The sequence below is a fragment of the Lacerta agilis genome, chromosome 15 (genome assembly GCF_009819535.1).
Source record: "Lacerta agilis isolate rLacAgi1 chromosome 15, rLacAgi1.pri, whole genome shotgun sequence".
Lineage (NCBI taxonomy): Eukaryota > Metazoa > Chordata > Lepidosauria > Squamata > Lacertidae > Lacerta > Lacerta agilis.
In genome coordinates, this window is record NC_046326.1 from 14,566,040 (window position 1) to 14,582,571 (window position 16,532).

Sequence of the window (16,532 nt, forward strand, 5' to 3'; positions counted from 1 at the left end):
CGTTGCCTCTGCCATCAATGCCAAGGTATGTTTTTGGAGCAGAGAGAGATGGTGGATGAGGGGTGCAAGCACAATTAAAGTAGCTGGGGGCAGGGGCAGAGGAAGGGTTGTGTGGTGGGGGCGGGCCACCCCACTCCAGATGTCACCACTGGGGGTGACAAAATGCCGGGCGGCACTCCTGGGAGTGACATGGTGGCTTGGGCGCCCACAGGCTCTGCACTGCCCCGAACGGTCCGCCCATCGCCTCCCCCTCAGCTGTAGGGCGGCTGAGTGGAAGGAGGCTGGCAGACTCCTCAGAGGCCCCACAGGGCGTCCTGCCCCAGCTTGCCCCACCCCTGGGCGCAGGGCACGCACGCTGCCCCAGGCGCCCAATCGGCTTGCTCTGCCACTGGTTGGGGGGGGGGCAAGCATGGGGAAATGGCGGAGGTTATGCTGGATGAAGATGGGAGCAATCAGCTTGATGTGGCCATCACCATTCCACTCACCAGAAATTAAAACACATACATAGGTGATTACACACCTTTCTCAAATTCTCCTTAGTACCAGCAAAACTATATCCTCCAGATGGAAATACTCCGGCATGAGTATTTCAACAGATGTCAAGAAGCCATGACTCTGCAGCACATGACTTCTCAGTGGTAAGGACGGGGGAGAAATTTTGGTTTAGTTCCCATTTTAATGTGAACCTATTTCATTTGCACTTCTGGAAACTCAGCGCTTTTTTCAGGGAGTACTCAAGGGTACATAGTACCAGCACCTCTTTCTTGTTGTTAAAAAGTGTGGAACTTACTGTAACAACTTGTGGTGAGTACTGGCACCTATTTTTCTAGGAAAGAAGCACTGCAGAAACTATATGGGAACTGAAAACCAGCCACCACCTGAAATCTGCAGTTCTCTCTAACCAAAACAGACAGATGGAAGTGTGTATATTAAGGGGAAGTGTGCATTAAAATCAAAATAACATGCTAAATTGCATTATATTGCATTATATTAGGGTGAAAGTTCTTACAAAACAGCACTGGGGGAAACTGCATATAAAATGTGTATATTAGAATATATATGCACTAAAATGCTGGTGAGAATTCATGAGGACTCTTTAATGAAATGCAAATTGTGGGGATACGTGGCGAAAACTTAAGACTGGGAAAATAAGAGTGAGAAATCAAGTGTAACTACAGCTTGTTTACTCACTGCTGCCGTTTGGTGGCATAATAGTTTAGCTGCAGCCTCTTCCCAAACAGGTTTAGAGCAACTGATTGGATGTTACATCCCAAAATAGCACAGGAAAATACCTACTTCCACAAATCGCCTGTATTTCAGCTGAAAGCTTCTTTTGCACAGGTGCATTTGATAAGTACAAGCCATGTGACAGATTCCAGATGTTCTTGTTTTGATTATGTATCGTGTGGTTTTACTGTATATCGTGATTTTATCCTGTGAACCGCCCTGAGACCTTTTGGTATAGGACGGCATACAATTTTTTAATAATAAGGAATAAGTGATTCTAAGGTGTTCAGTGTCCTCTTATATTAAAACCGTGCCCCCCTTTGCCAAATCCACAGCCTGCATGTTTGTGACTCATAATAAAGTACATAAGCTTCTGCAACCTTCTGCACTGTATCTCTTTGTGTGATGCTCTCTTTGGCCCTCAGGAACTGTTCTAAGACTGAGAGCAATGGAGAGGATTCTGAGGGTTGAAGGTCAGAGTAAAAAGGAGCCATTTGTGGAGAAGAGAGTAGCAGCTGCCTTCTGCACTCAGGCAGAGCATTTGTTCATCAGCGGTTCCACTGCCACAGTGTGTGGCAGAGCCCTAGACACCCAACACTTACACCCCAAGGCGTATGCAGAGTGACTATGAATGTTCACCTTAGCCTAACTCCATCCAACCCTGCCCTTTTTATTTATGTAGCACCATCTCTGTATAGGGCATTTTGCAAAGATAAGTTATGAGAGGCCAGCAACATACCATGAGACAACAGAGGAAGGGAGAAATGAAAGCAGCATGTGGTAGGCAGGGGAAGAATTTGCAGTCAATTCAACTGCACACACTTTGCCTTCACTATGGTGATGGGGGTAGCCTGTGACCCTTGTCCAAGTGTGGTTGAACCACAGCTTCCATCACCATCACCATCACCCATGCTGGAAGTCAGAGAAGAGACCCATCACATCTTGAGGGCTACTGACTGCCCAGCCCTGGACTTAACTTATGGGGGGACTCGGAGGGTGTGGGAAAAGAAGATCCAGGGGAAACAGAAGGGAAGTAACATAGGGGCTTCGGCTCCCCAATAAAATATTTAAAGGAGCTGGATCACCCCCTCCAAGTTGATGGGCACTGCCATTCAAGTGGAATGCGTGCACAGTGCCATGTGATTGATTATGCAGGGGCTTACCTGGGACCCCCGCAATATTTTATTTAAGTTGGCACCCCTGGGAAGTAGAGAGTAGGCAGGGGTGAGGAGAGAAACAAGGAATAGGAGTGAGAATAGAAGAGAGAGGGGCCATCCTCTCCTGCCACATCCTTTGAGAGCCACTGTTTAGGGAAGTTTTTAATGACTGATGTTCTAATGTATTTTTGATTTTTTGTTGGAAGCCGCCCAGAGTGGCTGGGAAAACCCAGCCAGATGGGTGGGGTATAAATATATTATTATTATTATTATTATTATTATTATTATTATTATTATTATTATTATTTTCAGGAGCGTGGAATATTTTGAGACAAACCGGGCATGTACCAAAGGGATGGGCTTCACTTTGAATCATTTCTAGACTGCAGGTGCTTAAAATAGAAATGGGGCGGGTCTCATTAGGCACTCTAATAAGGGGGCGGGCTAATGAGCCTAATTAGCGTTAGGGTTTGTTTTTAATTACGACACGGCGCTGCTGCTGTTGCTGCTGTGCCACAAGCCTCTGTACCCAAGCAGAAGTAATAGGTGCCTCTTGTGATCTCTCGGCTGACGCTAATTAGCCGGATAGGCCGCAGCTGCAATTACTACAAACCTTGAATCAGCTCGGAGAACGGAGGCACCTAATTAGCCCTGAATCAGATCTCCCTCCGTGGTGGAGGAGCAGCTTTTCTCTCGCTCTCTCGCTCTCTGACGTCTCGCGGCGTCGCTTTGCTGGTCCCAGAGACTACAACTCCCACAAGGCCCTGCAGGGACCGGCGGCCCTTCCCGTGCTCCTTTTCGGCCAATGGAACGCCGAGCGGCCTTGTTGCCAAGGTTGGATGCCGGAAGTGAATCCGGAGCGGTGCAACTGCCCTGGGTAGCCATGGCAACTGCAGAGCCGCGCGCCTGGTTGCCTGGGCCCGGCGTTCGCGCTGAGGCCCCGCACCGGAGCGGGGTGAGGAGGGGGGACGCGGAGGGGGCCGGCAGGCGGGCGGAGGGCGCTTCGTGGGGCGGGGAAGGCGCTGCAGGGCCGCTGTCGGAGGCGGTTCCTCTCCGTCCGCGGCGCGGGCAAAGGAGCTCGCCTCTGTCTGCTTTTCGTTCCTGGGCAGCCCGGCCTTGAGGGCCCCCAAGCAGGCAGCGAGGATAAGGATGAGGGTGGGCAGGAGGGGGTGGCCCGGTGCCTTGCTAAGGCGGGAAGCAGGGCCGCTCCCTGATTAGTGGGCTCGGTGGGAGGGTGGCCCGCTTGCCCGCCTTCCTTGCTCTGGCAGACGGTGTCTTTCTTCTTTGCTTCCGGGTGGTGCCTTGCAGGTGTAAGCAGACTCCGCTCCGGGGATGGCCATGGCTGCGCCTGCAATACGGATCGGCGACCAACTCATTCTGGAAGAGGACTACGATGAAACCTACATCCCCAGCGAGCAAGGTGAGCGAGAGCGCCATGAAGGAGAGCAGAGCACCTAGAGAGGGGCCTGTGGCTCCAGACAGGAGCAGGATGACGCACCTCCAGGTGGTGATGGAGGAGGGTAGCCCTAGGTAGCTCCTGAGCACGGTTGTCAGCCTGGCCGGCCTGATGCTTCTTTTCTCCTCTGCAGAAATCAATGAGTTTGCTCGAGTGATTGGGATCGACCCGGAGGTTGAGCCAGAGCTGATGTGGCTGGCCCGAGAAGGCATTGTGGCCCCTTTGCCTGCTGAATGGAAACCTTGGTAAGGCAGAGCTGCCCGTCCATCCCTATGCTGCTCTCCCCCCCCCCCGCTGCTGCATTTTGGCTGGCTCATGTTACACTCCACAGAGCCTGCTAAAGCAGGTGTGACTTGATCCAAGCTAATGTTAGGTTTGGAATGGTGAGGAGCAATATTTATTTCAGCAGTGGAATTAAGGCCCAGTCTGTATATGTTGCAGAATGAGATGGCAGAACATGGGAGGAGGGTGTCATTTTTGTTCATGTTCATCTATATCTCTGTGGCATAAAGACCCCCAAAGCCCACAGTCTGTGAGTGTAAACGAATAGTGTATGTGCAAATAGTATGTGTGCATCACAGAGCAAGGTTAAAATTTAGTCTGCTTCCTTCCTTTGGTAGATCTTTTTCTTTCTTGCTTTTTAGCAGTGAGACTTTATGTAAGGGGACAGTCTGAAAAACAACAATCACCCCTCCCTGCTGTTTGAAGTACAGAGTACCATTCTGTTTAGTTGTTCTGCTTTGTATAGACCCGATTTCACTTGCAGACTACACACAGGCTAAGTGGGAATCAAAGCTGAGTTTCTACAGTTGTGATATGTTTCTATAATGTGCATCTGGGTGGTGGCTCATGTAGGTGTTGCGAAGGGATGATGCTCAAATTTCTCCAATATGGGTTACAGATTATCCTAAGCCATAAGCACCCTTTCAAACAAATCTTTTCTGGCTACATTTCTAGAGCATAAACCTTCCAAACACTGTACTAGCTGCTTTGGACCTTCCTGATAGCTGTGGGGAGAAAGTGTAATCACATCACGTATTCTTCCTTGGGAAGAATAACCATTACATTGGGAGGCTCAAAGGCAACTGTTAACATCTAGCTTTTCTTACAATTTCACTTGCCTCTCACATAGGAAGGGCCACTTCCAAACTATTAGTGGGTTTGGGGGGGCCTTGGCAGTCCCTTCAGATTAGGAAGGCAAGGATATTCTTGAGCCTGTGTATGTATGCGTGCACACACATGTATGCATGTATATGCGGCTGCTTAGATTCCATGTCCATCTTCAGCCAAGATATCACAGGGGACATCTATTACTTCAACTTTGCCAATGGTCAGTCAACGTGGGAACATCCATGTGATGAGCGCTACCGACAGCTTGTTGTCCAGGAGAGGGAGAAGCTCCTGGATCAGGGAGGTCTCAAGAAGAAAGAGAAGAAGAAGAAAAAGGAGAAGAAAGAGAAAAAAGAGAAAAAAGAGAAAGACCTGCTGAAACATCCAGTTGTGAGTACCTTAGTTGGATACAGGGCCGGATGGAACTGGGTGTTAGAGGAAATGCAGACTACTTGCATGATTCCTGCTGTTCCTGCTTCTTTCCCACCCCTGTATCTTTTCTCTGTAATTGGTGCCTGTCCAAGTTAAAAGAGGGCCACCTTATTTACAGCACAAGAAGAGGGATTTATAAGTGTCATTGTTATTACAGTCATACCTCAGGTTGCGAACGCTGCAGGTTACAGTTTTTCGGGTTGCACTCGCACCGAACCCGGAAGTACCGGAACAGGTTACTTCTGGGTTTCGGCGCATGCGCAGAAGCAGCGTTGCAAACGTGTCTCCCGCACAGATCACATTCGCAACCCGAGCGTCCACTGTAATTTTATTCCACTCTTCCTTGAAGGAGCTCAGGATGGTGTACACACAACCTCTGCCTCCCCATTACCCTCGCTGCAGCCCCACTTAGGCTGAGATAAGTTAACTGTCCCAAGGTCACACAGTGAGCTTCTTGGCTGAATGAGGATTTGAACCGGGTACTAGTTGCTTGGACTATTGCTGTGCAGAGTGTGGCTTGTGAATTTGGCTAGAGGTAGACTTTACCTGTTGCAATCACACACAGCGAGTTACTTCTAAAGTAAGAAAATAACAAAGCTGTGTCTTATAGGAAATACATAACTTGGATTAAAATGCTTCTTGTTCTAGCTAACTATCTAATCTAGAGAAGGCAAAGGTAGCTATGCTTGCTCCTTTGTTTTCAGAGGACATTTCCAAGGTGACCTCTCATTTTGAGGTTGTGAGAAAGAGATGGAAGTTGGGAGGAGGATGCAGCCTAAACTGATAGAGAGGTCAGCATAGAGATCAAAGGTACAGGGATAGTTTGGGAATCTGGAGGTCTTTTAATCTATCTGTTTTAACCCTATGCAACCCCCTCTTTGCAAGCTGAGTTTCATCTAGACTTCTGGCACTACTTCAGCACAGGAGGTGTGGGTCAGTAGTCAAGGCCAGCTGTAAGGCAGCTGCTAAGGTAGCACTGCCACCCACCCTAATCAAAACATGGCTTGTTTTGTCTGCATCTTTTCAAACATAGCTGAGCAAATAAATTGTTTTTGAGCTCAAGGTTCAACAGCGCACCTTTTTCTTAAGTTTCTGCCCTTGTGCAGCTCAGTGAAGATGGCTGTCAGAAAGCTGCTAGCCAAGACTTACTTAGGATCCTATCCGTATTTTTGTGTGTTTTCTGCCAGACATTCAGGGGTTAAGTCACATTTGATTACAGCATGTTTTCTCCCATAATCCACACTGTAGCAGTTGCATGTGATGATTTCCTTCACCCCATCCTGGTTTGCCATTGCAGCTGATTGGGGAGTCCAGGTTGGAAACAACTAGGCTGTCAGTAAGAACAGCTGGTTTCTGTGAAGATCTCTGAAGACCAACCACATTTGGGGCAGCAGAAGTGCAGGGGGAGGATATGCAGGAAGAGTCATATTGTTGGGAATTCTGCCATAGGTATTCCTACATGTAACTTGTCTTCCTTGGGAGACTCTGTCCTAGGGAGAAAGACCGGCACCTGTACAAATTATACCAATCTGTAAGTCTGCTTAATGGCCTTTGTCTGCTTAGGAGACGCAGTCAGAGCCGGGGATTCTTCCTTCAACATCCTTTTATAGAGTGTCATCCCCTGTCCTGTCATCAGGCCACGCAAGTCCTGAGCTGGAGCACCAGGGCAGCTTCATGACAAGGAATGAACTCTTCCTGAAGAACCGCAAAGGAAAGGCTTCAGGGATGTCTCCTGATCCAAGTGACCCACCCCGGCTGCACTCGGGTCCTATCCCTAGTAAGCTGCAACCTATTCTGCCAGCCAAGTCAACCCCACGGACTCGCCAGATCCTGGCAGACGTGGAGAAGATTCTTGGAAGAGCTTCATCTTCTAGCAAACCAAACCAGTCATGCCAAGATGTGACAGCAGAAATCAGAAGTACAGCTGCTTGTGTTTTTTCAGATTCAGAACCTGATTTAGATGGCTCCAAGATTGCTGTGCCACTTTTCCAAGCGCTGAAGGAACCTACTGATGATAGGACTGTGCTAGCCCTGGAAACACCGAAGGTGAGAACCCTGTTCTTGGAGGGTGAAAATCTAGGCAAGGACCAAGAGAATAGTTACATGGAGGAAGGTGGCCTCTGCCAGTCACCTGATTCTTCACCCGGAGAACGTGTAATGGGGCCTTTCAGCAGCATAGGACGGGATATAGGATTCTTGCATACAATTGAAAGGGAAATTCAGCGGTTTCCTCCCGCTGCTGTTTCCCTTGTGTTGGCTGGTGAGACATACGAACCCAACATCATGGAAGAAGGTGACATCCATTCTTTGCAGAACGACCCAAGGCCTTTCTCTAAAGTGAAGGAGAGCAGAAAGGGAAGGAAATTCCAAGAGCAGTGCCATGCCACAGAGCTCAGCATGAGTGGAAGAGGGGGCACCCAGCAGCAGACTTCTGCCTTTGGGCTGGGAGCAGGGATTGGAACGGGTGGGGACGCTAGTCCTCTGCTGGCTGCTGCAGGTTTATCAGTTCAGCTCAGGGGTGAAAGGAGACATGGTGAGCGGCTGCACTCTGGTGGTGGTGGTGGCAGTGGCGGCAGCGTGACAAGCAGCTTGGCTGACCATCTTGATTCTGAGATCTTGGGAGAAGTTGACAACTTCTCCTGGGACCTACATAGCACTCATGGATCTGACCGCCCCATGGGGCTTCTGGCTGTTGCCAAAAGAACTTTCTTGGAAGCTTCCCATACCCAACCACAGAGCATCCCTAATGAACGTTCGGAAAGCGAGTGCTACACAGAGGATCAGAAGTTTTATCGGCATATGGTCCATATGGTGAAGAGATCCAGAGGAACAGACCTGGCTGTACCTGAACCACTCAAGCAACTGCAAAGTGGCTCTGAAGAGTTTGTCACTGGCCTGAACGTGGAGCTTTACATTCCTCAGGAAGGGGCTGCGGAAGCAGAGATGAGGCCTAGGCCAGGAGCTGCAGTCTTTAAGGCAGGGGTACTCCAGAGTCCAGTCGAGGGTCAGGTGTTCTTCATTCAAAATAGGGAGGCAGAAGGCGAGCAAGTGCAGAGCAGAACACTGGCAAAGAAAGACAGCTGGCCTGAGCTTTCACCAGGAGGAGATGGAGGTGAAGAGGTAGGCAGCTTAGATTATATGTGTTTATTTTATAGTATCTCTGCTCTTCTGCGGAGTTGAGGATGCTGCATATGCCCCCCCCCTTTAGTCCTTCCACCAACACTGCAAAGTTGTTAGGCTGAGACAGAGTGACCAGAAGTAATCCAATAGGTTTTGTGGCTGAGTGGAGATCTGGATCCTGGTCTCTCTGCCTTAGCAGCAGGATTGCCTCTAAAGGCCCCTGCAAGATGAAAGGAAAGATTATCGGACAGCATTCCCTGGTATTGACCCAGTACTGACACTAGATTGTTGCTCATATTGCCAGTCCCTAGGAGACTGTGGATAAAGAGATAAACCTATCCCACTTATAAAAGAATAATAACTGAAATAGTTGAGTAAATTAATATTTATGCATATTATCCTGCTGTTCCTCTCTGAGGAGGCAGGGAGGCAGACAATTTATTTAGGGCAGTTTTCAACAACATAAATTCACTAAATTGTTGGGGAGGGGGTTGCTCCTCTCCTCCCCCTGCACCATCCCCAAATCTGCTGTGATGTGTTGTGGGGAACCCCCAAAACAGCTTTGGGAGAGAGCAGAGGGGAGAGAGGCTACAAAGGTTTTTTTGCACAAGGAAAAATCATTTTGCTGCAAGAACATTCTCATTAGTGCTACTACATTGAGTACAATCCTTAATAATGGTCTGTCATAAAATAATATGGGAGAAGGAATGGTTAATGGCTTTTGTGTGACAGTTGTTGAGTAGAATTGCAAGGAATCACTAGTCTGCTTACCCAGATCTCCTCTGGTGTCTTAAGGTTGCACCTTTTCCCATCTTTGGGTTTCCCACATAATTCCTAGTTATTGTGTCTGAGGAGCAACTGAAAATAATCTTGTGGCTACCCAGTTGCATTCATGCACCACAAGGCCAGTGTGTTATCTAACTAGTGTTTATTAGAACACCTCTGGGGGAGCCAACCTGTGTTAGTGAAGACAGGCCCTTTTTGTAGTGGGACTTCCTCCAGTCAAGTTCTGTTGGAACATATAGGCAGAAAGAAGTCGTGTGCCTATAGTTTCCCAGCACATGCTTCGCATCGGTAGGCAGCACAGGCTGGTATGTAGGTTTCTCCCCTCACAGAGTTGATTGGTGGACTTTATGCATCTTGCTCAGAAGTTTGTTTGCTTTTTGTCACTCTCACAGTGCTGTGATGTAAATTTGATTTACTGTTGTTGTGGTTTGATTTTTTTCAGATTGTTCTGCTTTGTTTTGTGTCATGTATTTTAACATTGCACTCAACTCTGGGATTGACCATAATACAGGATGAATTATAAATCTCCTCAACAAAAAATGTTCCTGTGTTTTTAGTTGTCTGCCTGGTATAAACTTACAGAATAAATAAGTGGAAGGGTTAGCCGTTTTGTTTCAGTTCTTTCAGAAGTGAACTGAATGTCTTGTGGTGGCCAAGGCTGCCATCTTCTGCAGGTGGCATAACTAGTGGCTCTGGTGGTAGATGTAGCCTTTTAAGGTATCTGTAGCATTTGCCCACTGCTGATTCCTCTAAGCTTGTAGACAATCCCTTTACATGCTGCAAATAAATAGATGTTGCACAGTCTGGCTGTGTTGCTTGGGCATGTCATTTTAATGTGGAAGTGAAGATAGATGCCTCCCTGTTGCATTGCTTATTAGTTCCTGAAAGAGCTCTTGACGTTTGAGTGAATCAACCTGATTTGACCATTGGGTTTCATTATCAGCTTATTTCAAAGGACAACTTTACTGCAGTCTTTTCAGACAGGTGTGGTTTTTTGTTTTGTTTTTTTAGACCTTAACACAGAACCTGAGTCTCCAGTTGTTGTCGGACTACAGCTCCCATCATCCATGGTCACTCCTGCTAGCCAGGGATGATGGGAATTGTAGTCCAACAACAGCTGGAGACCCAGGTTTGAGAAACTCTGCTAACGCAAGCCACACACTTGTGTGCTTGTGTTTTTGTCCCCACCCCAAAATGAGATCAGCTCATGCTGACTCTTCAAACTTCAGTCTGTTGTGATCCAGGAAAGCAGTTCTGTTATTGAGGTGTGAGGTAGAGAAAGAGCATGTAAGAAGCCATGTCAAACTGCTGTTGAACTTCTAGCATAGTCATAGACAGCTTCTGCTTACCTTGTTACTGTGTCTTCCCCCTCCCTGAAATCTTCCAGTCTCCAGGACCTATACTAGCCCCTGTCCAGTCTCCCCTGGGGAGCCTTGCTCCATTACGTGGGTTTGTGGATGCTCCAGTCAGTGCACCCTGCAACTTACAAAATACAAATGGGAGAAGTGCCGTGGAACCGAAGGCACCAGCACATACTATCACAATGGTAAACAACTAAAATCTGGCTCGTGTAGGTGTGCCTATGAACATGCAGTTGTTTGTGTGGCTTTTTGCCTCTTTTGCTTTGCATTATCTACTTAATGTCCTTCTGATGTATGCATGTTTTTGTCTCCTAAAGCTTGGCAGTTGCAAGAAAAGTCTGTTTCAATCTGTGGACGAAGAAGAGGAAGCATCCTTAAACCAGCTGACTCCTAATGGGGCAGAAAAGGAAGATTGCAGCAATGAGGTAAGTAGTGCTTGATAAAAGGGTCTCTCACAGAGTTGCTCTATGAGATGGGGATGGAGGGTAGGGCGTATTCCTTTCTGATCTGATAAATGGGGGACACATTGGAACATAGAAAGCTGCCTTTATACCAAGTCAGATCCCATGAAATTGAGGGCTGCCAGCTGAATGATAACAGCGCCCCCTCATAATTAAGATCTCATTTATTCCTGTTTTAATTGTGACTAATCCCAATTCAAGAAAATCTTTAATTTAAAAAAAAATTGTGACGAATCCCGATTTAGCTCATTTTATTGGTTTATATAGGGTTTTTACCAGTAGCTGTAATATGTGTCTTTTTGATGCAATGGCCTGTAGGCTATGCAAATAAAGTTTGTTGTTGTCCAAGTCAGATCATCTATCTCAGTACTGCCTGCACTGACCACTTGTAGCTCTCCGGGGTTTCAAATGGGGCATGTTCTGTACCCCACTGGAAATGCCATTGGGGATTGAACCCGAGTCCTCATGCAAAGAAGATTATCTGCCACTGAACTATGATGTTTGTCTATTTCAAGTCTCCTGGCTTTCCTGCACAGAAAGAAACACAGAGTTGATGCAGTGCCTATTTTACTGCATGCTCCTAAGTGGAACGTGCACCAGGACAGATACGTCTTTGTATAAGTGGCGGTTCTTGCAGTTTTAAATTCTTTCCTTCACAGAAGGGCACAACTCTGGATGAAGTAATCAGACTCTGGCTTCATTATGCCCATGTTCCTGTAGGCTTATCAGCCTTGAGAAGGGGCCAATTTGCACCTATAAATCCAAATCCACACTCTAGTTCTTCTAGCCCTGGTTCCCCCAGGGATCCCTACACTACATTGCTTGTGGTTAGGGTGAGGGAGCAGATTGGGACCCTCTCTTGTTGCCTTCTTTGTCCCCAGTGTCAGTTCTTCAGGTATGGCTTTGGATGCACAGCTGAACATTTCTCTGCTCCTTGTTGCATGTCCAGAGTCCTCGTGGGACAGGTGGGCTTCTCAAGAACCTGCATATGGATGTTAGTGCCCTTGGTGCCAGCTTTGACAATGAGGTATGTACTTACTATTTGGCAGGGTGGATTTGGTTTAAATCAAATTGATTTAAATCATGATTTAAATCACTAGTCAGTAAGACATCATTTAAATCATTTTTTGTACAGAAAGACTCATTCTTGCTGGTATAATATTAATATTTACAACCAGATGAAGGTTTCGTTTTTGGAATAATAAATTTTCAGAGTAGTTTTTACAGTTATTTCAAAAATTACTGATTTGGTTATACTATTAAAAATACATTGACAGATAATTATGAAATTATTGTGAGGTTTAATAAGTTAACTGTTTATATTTGGACAACTTTTCTGCTGTACTTTATTGAAAGGAGAAAAATAATCATTTCCTTAATAACAATTTAAACTATTTATTTAACTAAATCAGTAACATTATAGCATATATATCCTTGTTTGTTAACTGATGTGATTAAATGATTAAAAAAAAAACTTAGACTTATTTCCTGATGAATATATAGCCTTTGGACTATAGTGTAACTTAAATAGAAAACTACCTGTAGAAAGATTTTTCCTCCAGAAGCATTTTATTTTAAAAATCCAATTTAAATTTAAAAAATCTGATTTTTTATTTTATTTTATTTTTAATCGTTGATTTTTATCCACCCTGCTTTTTGGATGATGTCAGGAAACCCCCCCTCGCCCAGGCAGGTAGCGTTCCCGGGTCATTTGCGTTACAGGGAACCACACTCTCCAGTTCGTAGTTTGTAGTCCTCCTCCCCGAGCGGAGGAGGCTATTGCTCTTCCAGTGGGGAGATGGAAGCAGGAAGTCGGGGCAGGGGCTGTGACAGGATCAGAGAGCCTCAGCACTAAGCAGGAAGCGGGGAACAGGGACCTTTTCCTGCACCCCGATTTTGCAGGGAGGAAGTACGTGGAAGGGGGAGGCGGGGGTTCAGGATCCCACGCCTCTTATGTTGGACTAAAAATTGGAAACAGACATTCCCGGACTCTGCAGAGGGATGAGCTGGATGTCTTTACTGTAACTCCACTGTAAATATTTGCACAATAAAGAATTTAGTTTGTAGAAGTTCAGAGTCAGCCTGTTTCCTCAGGAGCAACCACTGAGAGTCCTTACAGATAGTTTTCTGGTACTGGGGGCTTAAAGTGCCTGCTTCCCAATAAAAGCCAATCCTCAGATCATCTTTAAAAGAGGAGCAGCATTTGGGGTATAGTAAACACATCAGCCCCCAATGCCATGGATGTGATGTTGGATGACCAAGAGAGAAATTCCCTAGGAGAAATCTGGCAGGGTCTGAGAGCACTTTGATATCTCAGATACTTTCGCTGCTACATTGGTGGTTTGTGTATTTTTGTGGGCTAAAATATTCAAGGCATTCACCTTAGAATGCTGTGAATCAGTCACTCCTCACTTGTAGCATTTTCCCTCCCTTTTTTAGTTTGCTTTCCAGTCAGTCAAAGTGTGCAAAGCTGGTGATGGGTGTATGTCCCTTTGCTTTTGAAGGTTTCTGAAGGCAGCAATGCAATGAAGGAATGGCAGGTTTCTGACCACTTGGACCCTGAGCCGCATAGCACTGTGGTGAGTCTGCCATTAACATGGGTAGTAAGAGAGTTGGAAGAAGAAATAGAAACTTCTTTGAAAAAATAAAAAAATGGAGTTCTTGGTGAGTGCATAACTCTTGCGCTGGCACTTTTAACGGCTTTCTTACCAACTCTCCTGGTCTGTTTTTGTGTGGATGAAGTTCCAAGTACCATTGCACCTTGCTTTGTACCCAGTATCAATATCATTGCTGGCTTCGGGACCAAAGCCCCGGTCTCTTGGCCTAGAAGAGGGTCTAGGATACCTAATGGGACCGCACACTCTCCCACCCCACCCACACCCCAAGTTCGTTAGCCTTGGTTGTCTGGGTAGATGACTTCTACCATCTCCATCCCCATACTAGGTCTGATCCAGGCAGTGAATATCAACAGCACTGCTTGGAGCTGACCGGTCTTCACGCCATTTCCCCCTAAGAATGGCACATTCAAGACTGGCTGATAGCTCAACTCAGGCTAAGATGTCTAAACCAGATTTCTTGAACAGAAGCCTCACTGCTGCCATCTTCAGAGCAGTTAGAACCACTCCATTCCCCAAGGAGGCATTGGTAACCTCCAAGGTCCCTATGCCCAGCTCTGTTCTGACAGATTTAAGTAGATTAAGATGAGTCATTATCTGCTCCCCCAGTCACAGATCACCCCCTTACACACCACCCTGTTCAATTCAGAGGATCAGGTCTCAAGTCCTGCTCTGTGTATTGGTCCAGTGTTCATTTGAGACAGGGTGTCATGGTTGTCGCAGAGTCCTTGGTCGTGAGCTGCTCCAGAGAAGGTAGCCTCAGCCTGAGTGCTCAGGACCCCCCAGACTATCAGCCTGAGGGTCCTCAGCACCACATTCAACGCTACCTTTGAGAGCTCAAGCAGGGCAGCCTGTTGGAATGCCAATCTCTCCTTACCCCTTTGTTTCTGGGGGCTTTGGTTTCCAGAGCCCAAGCTTGGAAAACATCATGGATGTGTTGCCTCCAGTCCCGGGAACTCCAAAGTTTGCAGTGAGCAGAGCCATGGTTGAAAGCACTTGGAAGGAACAGGTAAGTGGCATTGTGGGGCTGCATGGGCTCCTCTTCGAAAATGTTGTCTTGAATTTGACTCCTACAGCTGACTTGCTAGGAGAGTGGAAAGTAGTGTATGAAGCAAAGGGGCAGGTCTCATAGAGGTTTAAGCTGGAACAAATGTCCGCTTTTAACAGGCAGTGCTCCCAACCACCCCAAAGTTGTGAGCCTGTCTCTCAGAAGACCTGCTATATACCCCTGCTCATCCAGCAGGTCATTTCCAGGTATGCAGAGAACTGCTGGTGAGGAGGCCGCAGAGACATAAGATGTGCCTATTCCCATAAGCCGGTGGTTGAAACTTGGATTGCAGAAGCTTGTGGTTCTAGGATAGAACAGGAGTGAAGGAGTGAGGTGTCCTATACATGGCGGTCAGCAGCTCAGCATTTACAGCTTGCCCCACAGGGATTGGCTGCGCCATGGAGTTCCTGATCATGCACAATCAATACTAGGGGTGGCTTGCCGCAAACCTTGCTTGCCAAGAGCCATCAGAAGAGTACTTCTGCTGTTGTCTTTGCAGCCACATTTTTAGCTTCCCATATATGGCAGCAGGTGGGTGTGATTTGGGGGGAAATGGTCTTGTAGGCCAGATTAGAAACCCTGTAAAGCCTAATTTTACCAGTGGGCTGGAGGTTCCCCATTGCTGTATCTGAATAATAAAAACTAGTGTCTTTCCTTTCTGCCTCTTATGTTGCTGTATCCTTTTCCCTGGTGATTTGGAGTAGAAGGTAGGTCAAGGGCTATTTGGAGTGAAGGCAGTGTGTTATGGCTGCGGAAAGAGATTGCATGGGATATCCATACAGAATCTGGGGGCACATCTGCAGACGCTTAGCCTTGTGTTTCTGGCTTCTCATCCTTGCTTCTGCAGTCTTTGCATTGCCTTATTGCAGATTTCATGGAATCTATTGCATCACAGAAATTGTTTGTGTGTGTGAAAGCACCCACTATTTAATCAGCTGGCCAAGTGGTGTGTTAGGTCTCTTGTGGGGTAGTTCAGTCATTCCCGGTGTGCTTACCATCTTCCCAAATTCATTCATTCTTTCTCACACACAGTCAGTCATTCTCTCTAGACACAGATAGCCTTGGCCAGTGAAGTAATCCTGTCCCATGGAAGATAGAGCTGTAGGCTTCACATCTTGTCTGTACTCTGGAACTGTCTTTCAGCAGCACTTACTGTAGGCTCAGCTCAGAAGGATCATTTCTATTCATGACTCTAGCTGTCTCTACCTTCCATTGAAATGGCAGTGTTGTGGCAAACCCTTCTTTCTGCTTTTATTTTTCTGGTAGACTAATGACTGGTCAGGACAGGAGAAGGACCAAAGCAAAGGCAGCCTAGCAGAGGAGAAAAGCCAAGGATCAGCTAAGAGGTACAGCTCTTTTGCAGCACTTCTCACCTGTTTCACACAGTATTGTCACAAAGCTGCCAGTTGTCAAAATCCCTGGTTCTCGGGGGCACATTCTTGCTTTATTTCCTCATTCATTCTCTCCCCCTGCAGAATCCCTTTTGTGTCTTGACAGCAGGTTTTGCTCTGTTCAGGGTGGGATGTGCTTTTTTATATAGCAATGCCCTAGGTTTGTCAGCACCCTCCTTCCCTCTGTTACAGATGCCACATTAAGGAGGCAGAGAAATAACCTCCCCTCCTTATCTGCACACAGAAATTTTGGATCCAGGGATCAGCCCCAAGCATCAGTTTAGTTGGGCCTGTTAGTAATGGCCTTTAATTTCAGTGGCTCTACTCTTGAGTGCAACCCCATGTTTGCTTTATTTAATAAAATTAGT

The 16,532-nt window shown here is 46.8% G+C and overlaps 1 protein-coding gene across 5 annotated transcripts in view; it reads left to right on the top strand.

The window, feature by feature from the left end:
• The first annotated feature begins 3,220 nt into the window (after positions 1–3,220).
• CEP164 (centrosomal protein 164) overlaps positions 3,221–16,532 on the top strand; it is a 33,528-nt gene continuing 20,216 nt past the window's right edge. For 2 of the 5 annotated variants that reach the window (XM_033171601.1, XM_033171602.1), the window contains exons 1-7: positions 7,435–8,502; positions 10,676–10,834; positions 10,967–11,074; positions 12,060–12,137; positions 13,615–13,689; positions 14,633–14,734; positions 16,040–16,119. In XM_033171601.1, coding sequence (XP_033027492.1) covers positions 7,486–8,502; positions 10,676–10,834; positions 10,967–11,074; positions 12,060–12,137; positions 13,615–13,689; positions 14,633–14,734; positions 16,040–16,119 — 1,619 coding nt within the window. In that variant the 5' untranslated portion in view covers positions 7,435–7,485. The other 3 variants (XM_033171600.1, XM_033171603.1, XM_033171604.1) reach the window with 3 other exon arrangements.